Source organism: Arachis ipaensis, chromosome B9, assembly GCF_059453495.1.
Source record: "Arachis ipaensis isolate K30076 ecotype BB chromosome B9, ASM5945349v1, whole genome shotgun sequence".
In the NCBI taxonomy this organism is placed as follows: Eukaryota; Viridiplantae; Streptophyta; class Magnoliopsida; order Fabales; family Fabaceae; genus Arachis; species Arachis ipaensis.
Genome location: NC_142444.1, coordinates 50114440 through 50123983, shown reverse-complemented (window position 1 = coordinate 50123983; position 9544 = coordinate 50114440). Strand labels below are relative to the sequence as shown.

At 36.2% G+C, this 9544-nt stretch overlaps 1 protein-coding gene across 5 annotated transcripts; it reads left to right on the top strand.

Moving 5' to 3' along the window:
• Window positions 1–214: 214 nt before the first annotated feature.
• MED32 (mediator of RNA polymerase II transcription subunit-like protein) lies at window positions 215–3988 on the top strand. Of its 5 annotated transcripts, XM_021112786.2 has the most exons (6): window positions 263–574; window positions 775–1040; window positions 1424–1502; window positions 1684–1843; window positions 1932–2113; window positions 3382–3988. In XM_021112786.2, exon 6 carries the CDS (start codon window positions 3387–3389, stop codon window positions 3819–3821), a length of 435 nt encoding a protein of 144 aa, XP_020968445.1. In that variant the 5' UTR covers window positions 263–574; window positions 775–1040; window positions 1424–1502; window positions 1684–1843; window positions 1932–2113; window positions 3382–3386; the 3' UTR covers window positions 3822–3988. The 5 variants fall into 5 exon arrangements, with proteins under 5 accessions (XP_088354506.1, XP_088354505.1, XP_020968445.1 ...); XM_088498377.1 differs by lacking the exon at window positions 1684–1843; XM_088498379.1 differs by lacking the exons at window positions 1424–1502; window positions 1684–1843 and having other exon boundaries at window positions 262–574.
• The last annotated feature ends 5556 nt before the right edge of the window (window positions 3989–9544 follow it).

Sequence of the window (9544 nt, the reverse complement as noted above, 5' to 3'; positions counted from 1 at the left end):
TACATAAGTAAATCACGTGTTGACAGTCATCAAAGTTTTGAAAATCGGACTGGACCGACCGTTTCACTTAGATTAATCGAAAATTGGTCAGTTAACCGATCCGGTTCACCTGTAAAACTGCCCTATAAAAGATTGGCGAAAAAACTGGCCGGTTAACCGACAAACCGACCGAATTTTAGCAAATACCGGTTTTCTCTCCAAGCCACGAAACGGCGTGGTTTTGGCCCTGGTTTAAAAAAAAAAAAGGGAAAAATAAGGCTTCAAGTAAAATAACGTTGCTGAGCCACTTTCCTCTTCGTAGAGACTCTCCTAGTCACCTCCGAACCCTAATTTTCTCTTCAACCTTCTTCCTACAAACGCCACCGTCACCTCCAACAACCGCCGGAGCGAAGCGTCACCGTCGCGGATCGAGGCAGCTCTCGCGGATCGAAGCGTCACCGTCACCGTCACCGAAGCATTGGCGCCGTCTGGTCGTCGGCGTGGCGTCGTGGTGGTCGTCGGCTTGTCGTCGTCACCGTCACCGTCACCGAAGCGTTGGTCGTCGTCTGGCTCTGGCCTTCTGTGCTCTCCCGCGGTGAGTACTTCAATCTTTTTAATTTTCAACTAATTTTGTTTATTTGGTGACAAAACTGTATGAATTGGGCAGATTTGAGTTCATGGGTTTTTGGTTTTTTCAATTAAATTTTTATTCAGTGAAGAATTTAGGGCAGATTTGAGTTCTGCAGAGTTCTTCTTCTGAGTTCTTGTTCTGTTTTTCAATTTTTGTTTATTCAGTGAAGAAAAGTAACGCTCCTCGCTCACCCATCTCCCACATCAGAGAAGAGACTTCACCCAAACCCTAGCAACCGCTCACCCTTACCTCGCCGAGTTACTCCCGTCGGCTAGAGGGTGCCGTCGCTGCCGGACTAGCCTCAACCGAGCCTCCCACTTCTTAGGTCGGCATCTCTCACGTGCAAAGAACCCACGGGCACGTTTGTTTTCTCGCCGGCGCTCTTCTCGGCGTTGCGGTGGTTCGTTCTCTCCTTGGCATCTTTCCCTCTGTAAGTTCACTCTCTCCGCCACGGTTTCACAGCTTCTTTAAATCATTTTTCTGAGTTAAATGTTTTCTCATTTTCTGACTGAGTTAATTTTGTTTTTGTTGATTAATCTTTTGAGTTAATTTTTTATTGTTATTAATTTTGCTGAGTTAATAGAGTTGATTGATGTTAATTTTCTGAGTTAGCAAGGGTCTGTTTTTGTTCTGAGTTAATAGGGATCTGTTTGTTTTGAGTTAACAGGGATCCGTTTTTGTTCTGAGTTAATAGAGTTGATTGTTGTTAATTTTCTGACTATTCTTTGTCTTCTCTAACTCATGGTATATTTGTTTCAACTGTATCCTACGATCCGTTATAACATCCTCCGCTTCATTCAATTGCGCTTCAAGCTCTTCAAATTTTTCTTTGCTGATTAATTGACGCTCTCTTTGCTTCGGCTGTCTGCATACAAAGAAAACATTGTTTATGGTACGTTGTCTCTCAAAAACAAAAAAAAAAATGCAATATTTTGAAATTCCTTTTGTTTCTAGGAATTTAGTGGCAATTGAATCGATTTAGTTTAGAAAAATTAAAACCTCTATATTTTACAGACATATGATGTACGTCTTGAAAAATTGTTTTTTTTTTTTTGGGGGGGGGGGGGATGCAGTAATGTCAAAAGAACATGCAGAGATAAATGATGGAATATGTGCATCCAGACTTCACATAGGCCTGAGAGCAAGAGAGAGGCCATCGTGTGTTATATACGCAAGCACAATTGTGCATCGCAAACTAATGCAAACTTGTGCGCAAAGAGAGAAGATAAAAATGTATAGTTACAAATTATTTAATATTCCAGACATAATAATTGATCTATCAAACCAATTCAAATTCTATTATTTTACAACTGCCCCACAGCTGCCTGCCTGCCTGCCCAAGTCCATAGTGTGGACAGTGCCTCATTCCCTTGCCTCACTCCCTTTGATCGTAGTCCGTTTCTTGCCGTCAGCCTCGCCTCTCAACTTCTGTCTCTCTCCGTCTCTCGCCATCCATCTCTCAGCCTCGCCGAGTCGTCATGTTGCCAGATCTGAAACCTACATGTACGTCTTTATCTATTTTAGATTCTCGATTTGGTGTTGATCTGTGATTTTATTTTGTTGAATTCAAATGTCCAGATGTGATTATTGCATCTAAAACACGACCTATTCCACTCTCATTTTATAGTTTAGTTTTTTGTTCTTGAATCCTTTTAAGGTTGGAAGTTGGTTTTGTAAGTAGCTTCATTCTTGTGCGCGATTGTGAATTTCAGTGAGTAATTGTTGGTTTATATTTGGTTTTGCGAGTATATCATCCGTAGGTTACAGAAATTCAACAATGTCAACTTAACATGTGTGGATGGGTACACTAAATACCAATTTTTGCTTCTTCACGCCATGTGCTTTCAAAAAGAATGATGAAGAACGTGTTGAATATACATACATATACAATGTTATGCAAATGTATGCATTGGTCATCATAAAAAAAGGCATGCATGAAAAAAAAGGTGGGAAACAAAATGAAGCCTGGCTTTTAGCATTATAGTAGGATAGGATAGGAGAAAAGCTTGGTCCCTCAGCTCATGAGTTAACTCTTTTGAGGTTGAATTAAATCCACTCGATTCTAATAGGGTGCGTTTGGAATCTAAAGAAGTTGGGATTGATTTGAATTGAATTCATTTTATTTTGTATATCAACATTGATGTTTGGAATAATTGTAAAATAATAAAATTTGAATTGGTTTTATTGATCAATTATGTTTGGAAGATTAAATAATTGTAATTATACGTTTTTATCTTCTCTCTTTGCGCACAAGTTTGCATTAGTTTGCGATGCACAATTGTGCTTGTGTACATAACATGCGATGGCCTCTCTCTTGCTCTTTGGCCTCTGTGAAGTCTGGATGCACATATTCCATCATTTATCTCTGCATGTTATTTTGACATTACTGCATCTCTCTCTCCCCGACAATTTTTCAAGATATACATCATATTTTTGTAAAGTATAGAGATTTTAATTTATCTAAACTAACTCAATTCAATTCCCACTAAATTCCTAGAAACAGAAGGAATTTCAAAATATAAATGATTTAATTCCTCCGAGATTTGTGAAATCAATTCTTTCCTTACTTTTAATAATTCCAAACACATGATTTGATTTAAATTAAATCATTTACACAATTCCGATCACATTCATGGGATATATTTATGGTCCTTAGATGGTGAAACCACCATATGGTGTTGAATTACAGAAATTCTTAATTGGCTAAATATCTGTAATCTCAAGAATGAAGAATCTTATCTTTCATACTTCTCTTTTTAAATCACAAATAGGAACAATGGACAACGTGGTTGATTCTCTAAACAATGCCTATCAAGATTTTATTGCTGCTGCGTCGACTGTGCTTGAAGCCAAAGAAAGTGCAGGTGCCCAGAAAACAACAGCAACTGATGTTGCTCTAGAGAACTTCAAGCAGAAGTGGGAATTATTTAGGGTGGCATGTGATCAAGCCGAGGAGTTTGTGGAGTCTTTGAAGCAGAGGATAGGATCAGAGTGTCTGGTAGACGAGGCGACAGGTGCAGGAAAACCCGGACAAGCTACCATGACTGGTCTTCCTCCCATCAGCGCAGTTCGGCTGGAACAAATGAGTAAAGCGGTCCGGTGGCTAGTGATTGAATTGCAGAATGGATCTGGAGCCGCTGCTGCTAATTCATCCCAATCCCATGCCTCAGCTCCTTTTGATGCCAGGTTCTCTGAAGATTCTGCTCCATAGCATCAAAGTAACTGTTACTGTATACACATGGTGTTTCTGTATTTCACTTGAACTTTAACTTAGGTTGCATTGATTTAGACTTTGTTTATGTATATAAAAATGGTAATGAATCTCCATTTTAGTTGTTAATGCTATTTCATGAACATCTATGATTGTTTAAAATAGGGGTGTTCATGGGCCAGATGAAACAAGGTTTGATGTGACCCAGACCCGGCTCGAAATATATACCGGGTCTATTTGTTAGACTCGAACCCGACTCTAGACCCGATGAAACCTACACACTTTCGGGCCACGATTATACCGGGTAAAAATCCAGGTAAAAACCGAACTCTTAACATTACGTTCTTGTAAGTTAGCATGTGAAAATATCCAAATGTCTAAGACTCCAACCATTATTTGGCATGGTAAAATTTACTTAGAAAAATATAACAAGAACCAACCTTTTCTTAAAATTAAAGCATAACCATAATCAATACTAATATTGTCTAATAACACCACATATTTAAATCAATACAAATAACACGGTAATATGCATTAGTCTAAAGTTTTATGCATTTTAAATATAAAACATTAACTTATAGTCTTATAATGACTAATAACAAAATATTAAGATTTACAATACTTAAATTCTACATAAAGATAGCCATCATCCATCACTAATAACACAAAATATTAATTGTGTGTGATGATCGGGCTATCGGACCGAGTTCGGATAACCCGAACTATGGCTTGGACACGACCCGAAATAATGACCGGATCTATTTTTGAGATCCTTACTTGGCCCTAGACCCGGTGAAATCATATCAAATTATCATATCAAATTAGTTCCTAAAAGGTTCGGGGCCGGACCGGGTCTTCGGGCCAGGCCGGACCATGAACACCCCTAGTTTAAAATTAGTCCCAATGTTATTCTGCTCATTGGATCATGTCCTTTTCTGCTTATGCTAATTCTTCCACCTTGGCTTTGTCAATGCCCTGGCTTTGTAATAAAGTAATCAATCGTAGGATTCCGGAGGAAAGTTCCAATTGTCCTTGAAATGAATCATGATTCCATTGCAAGTTGCAACGTTGGGGAGCTGAAAGTGTGGGAAACGTAATAGTGGGTGGTGAGGTTGTGAGAGATTTAGAGCTAAAGTATTGCTAGGGTGCACCACTAATGTCTAGGTGCACAAATAAAAAAATTGAACATTAATCAATTTCAGCAACTGAGTCTATCAATATTGTACTAGGTAGAGTTTGTCTTGAAATATTGAAAAATATTGAAGTTTGTTTTGAAATATTGAAATTGAGACGGGCGATTGAAACTCAGACTGAAACAAAAATTAGTCTCAAGACAATTTTAGTCCCTTCAATGGAGACACAAGAAACTAAAATTTTGTTAATATTTTTTTTCTAAAAAATGTCTTTATTCAACATTTTATATTACAAATCTATCTCTCACTGTCTTTTCACTTCACAACCCTCACCTCTCATCTCCAATCCCACTTCTCACCACTCACCTCCACCACCATACCTCTGCTATCATCGAATTTCACCATGACCACCAATAATAATGTTAAAAACAACAATCTCATAAACATATATCAAAATTAGATTCAACAATCTCGTAAACAAGAGTGAGATAAATAAAGAAAAGAGAAGAACAATGGGATAGAATTGGAGGTCTGAGATTCTGAATGAGAGGGAACAAAGGAAGAAGAAATCTTCACAGAAGAAGCTCGACGAGAAGAAAGAACCTCTCCAATTCGAAGAGATGGCAATAAGATTGCCGTTTTGGATGATGTCGTCAACGCTTTCAATTTATCATCCATGGAGGAAAAAGATCCCGAAAAAGGCTTCGGAAATCTTAAGGAAGAAGGGTATGGGGTATGATCCTTCTTCCTTGTGTTTTTCATCAACTTTATCTTTGAATTCCGGTGGTAGTGGTGGTGTTGTTTCCAATTTGAGAGGGAGGGAGGGAGAGAGAAAGAGAGAAAGCGAGGGGGAGGGGGATGAGTGAATTGGTAGGGTTAGGATTTAATTTAGTATGGATATTTTAGTATTGTCACTTATTTAAATTTCTATTTACAGAATATTGACATAACTCAGCCATCTACACAATATACTAAACATAATATTAAAACATAGTCTCTGTCTTTTAATTTTTTATTCTTAGTCTTTGTCTTTCTTCCAAATGCAGTCTTAAATTCAACTCGTTTATCAAGCATGACCAAATTCAACCAACTACATTAAGACATAGCCATTGTAGACTTGTAGTTTCCTTGGAATCAAAAGAAATCAATTTTTGTACTTCACCCTATACATTGCGGTACAAACTCAAGTTTATCTGGCTTTTTAACATATTTATCTAATTGTCCTTGAAATGTGATACTGATATGCAATGTTTCAACCAATAAATATATTTATCTCATTTTAATATAACAGGTAAATCAATCCTCATAGGTATTTGATATTCATCTATAAATTAGAATATATATAGATTTAAGAATATGGTAGTTAAAAAATATTTTAGTGTTGGTTAAAAATTTGGTTAAAATTTTTTTATTATGATTGGTCGATAGGTGAAACACTAAAAAATGAAAATCATAAGTGATTTATGAGAATATGAAGGAAAAAAGAAATCTTCATGAACGTTTTCTAAATTAAAAATTTGAGGAACGCAAATTGTAATTTTTTAGTTTAAAAAAACAAATTCGGTGGACTAAATGTTTTTTTTTTTTTTTTTTTTTTTTTTTTTTTTTTTAAAATGCAACAGGGGCAAATTGGTTTTTCGAAGACAATTCGCCGGAGGTGTAACGTTTCTAAGTTTTGGTTTTTTCAAAATACAACTCACCGAGTGCAAATTGGCAGGATGGAATTTGCCTTCTCAAATCAATCATATCCATGTAAATAATGAAATTACACCACTATTGTATAATTTACCTCACATGATTATATTTAAATTAAAAAGTGTAAAAATTGGAAAAAGCAAGCCGGTATAATTAATCTGGCCATGGATTTTTTACTCCTATTTTTTACAGGAGTATGATTCATCATCATTAAAATATTTATAAAATAAACCCCATGTTTTTATTTTTTAAAGAATTGATAATTAAACATTTGTCCTCTGTTTTTTTTTTGTTTTACACATTCTTCTTGTTTTTTTTAATCTAAGTTTCAAAGAGGAAAGTCCAAAGCTCTGCTAGGGCTTTTGCCCTTCTGCTTCCCATCAACGTCGCTCGTTCCTTGGTCTTCCCCTTCCACGATAGCTCGCTCTCTGATCTTCTCCTTGCGTCGTGGTCATTTTCTAATCCTTTCCATTCGCGGGATTGCTCGTTCTCCTCTGTGTCGTGCTTGTTCTCTGATCGTCGACACCGCAACACGCTGCCGCCGCCGCCGCTACACTCGGGTCCACCACTTCATTGTTTTCTGTCGCCTCTCTGTTCCTCTTCTTCACCAGCGACACTGATCTCTATCCTTCTCCCTCCACCTTTGCCTCTGCCACTTACTCCTTTAAGGTTCCATTTTGTTTTTATTTTTATTGTACTTTATTTTCTTTTCGATGAAAATTTTATGTGAATTTGAATGTTATTCATTTGCCAGAGTATTGAATGTTGTTTTGATTTCAAAAGAATTTGATAATAAACCAGTAAAAAGTTTCAAAATGGATTAGGAGTCCTTGATTATACTTGAATGATTGAATTTGATTGTTGTGATTTGGTTGGTAGTAACTCTTTTGATTTCTAATTGAATAAGGCTCCTACTTTTTTATGGAAGTAGGGCAATGATTGTGAAGAACTAAAATACAATACATGGTGTCTTGTATGATGGGGACATTTTGGTTAGTATGAGTTAACCAAACATTTTCCCTTATCAGTTAGTTTTACTTTCTATACTCAAATATTTCAGGCTTCAAAGTTCATGTTCTCTCTTTTCTTATTCTGTAGTTATGTTGCACCGGAGTATGCATGCACTGGAATGCTGACTGAGAAGAGTGATGTTTATAGCTTTGGGATACTTATTATGGAAATAATTACCGTAAGAAGTCCTGCTGATTATAGTAAACCCCAAGGAGAGGTTAGAGGCTATAACCAATAATAGTATACAGTTTTTATTTTAATTTTCTTACACTGTTCTATGCTGATTATTTTCTCTCTTTTTCTGTTTTTCTAACTAGAATTTGGTATATTTGCAGGTTAATTTAATTGAGTGGTTGAAAGCTATGGTTGACAATAGAAAATCAGAGGAACTCATTGATCTGAACCTTCTTGAAAATCCATCTTCAAAGGCTCTTAAGCTTTGCTCTGTTGGTTGCTCTTAAATGTATTGATCCAGATGCCATAAAGTGACCTAAAATCGGACACATAATCCACATGCTTGAGGCCGACGAGATCCTATTCGGTGATGTATGTTCTTTCCCTTTCTTGAACTCTGTATTATACATAACTGGAGAGCAAAAGTAAGATGATTCAGCATTGCTATAATTTGATTCTCATTTATCACTATTTTATCATTCTTTCTTGGAGGAACAGAGGACTGGAGGGGAATCATTGCGATCCCATGACAATTAACATCATGAACAAAAAGACTCTAGCAGAGATAGAAAGCGAATAGATGAAGAGATCACTGATCAAAGTGAAGATGATAATAGCAGTAAAAATCTTGTCCATCCCACAAGGTTGAGATGATAGTTGTTAAATGGTAAATGTAGCTATGTATTTATTATTTTTGGTTTTAGTAGTTTGCCTATATTAATTTCTATCTTAATCTGGACAACATGCAATGAGTGTATTTTTGCTGCATAATTTTCCCTCCCACCACAATTTGGGATTCATTGTATACTCGTTCATTATTACTAAAAAATAAAATTTTAATGTCGTCCTTCTGATTTATAAGACAAAAGTAGCTCAAGTGTTTTATAAAAAGTAATAATATTTTCAAGTTGCTCAAACTGTAGTATCAAACTACTGATGTCTCATTCTAATCCCAGCATAACTTATGGCCCCATCATAAATTAAGTGCTTGTCATTTTGTGAGTGTAGTTGTTATGAGCACTAAACCTCCCAATGTGAGAGATAAAAAAAAACCCACGGCAAGGTAAAAATTTTTACTATTTTTCAAATCAAAGCTACAAACAAGTCTCAAAAGTCAAAACTTATAAGCACTACTAAGCATACATGCAGAATTCTTGTACAAGAACATAAACGAATAAACTAAATGGTGAAATCAATGATACAATAGACGGCCGTTGCTTACGAACTTTTTGGCTAGAGAGCTCGGATTGCAATCACACCTCAAAGTTGAAGGACTATGAGTGAAGAACTCCAGGTAAACCAGAAAAGAATTTAACCATCCAATCATTCATTCGTTCAGGTTAATACACTAATTGTGATGCAGAAGGACTTTGCAAAAAGTGTTTGCTTGGGCCTCACACAAAGAAAAATGATCATAACCTACTTGATAAATACACAATGATGCATTATTCCTTTTTAGCTTCAAAAGCAGAACCGAAAGGGACAAATTTAGCTTGAGAAAAGATTGACACAATAATAATACCACAATGCAATATTTTACAAAAGTACTTACATGCTCACCAAGTTGCAACTGCTACAGAAGTTGCCTAATGCACATTTTAATTGTTGAATCCAGAAAGAAAGTAGATCATCGACTATAGCAATTATCTATTTCTTGATGCCCCTGGAAAATCTATTTGAGTTGGTATTCATATGAAATGATATGAGATA

What these genes read in the sequence shown, in the direction of transcription:
- MED32 (XM_088498380.1), top strand. Translation starts at nt 3,387, where the DNA reads ATGGACAACGTGGTTGATTCTCTAAACAATGCCTATCAAGATTTTATT.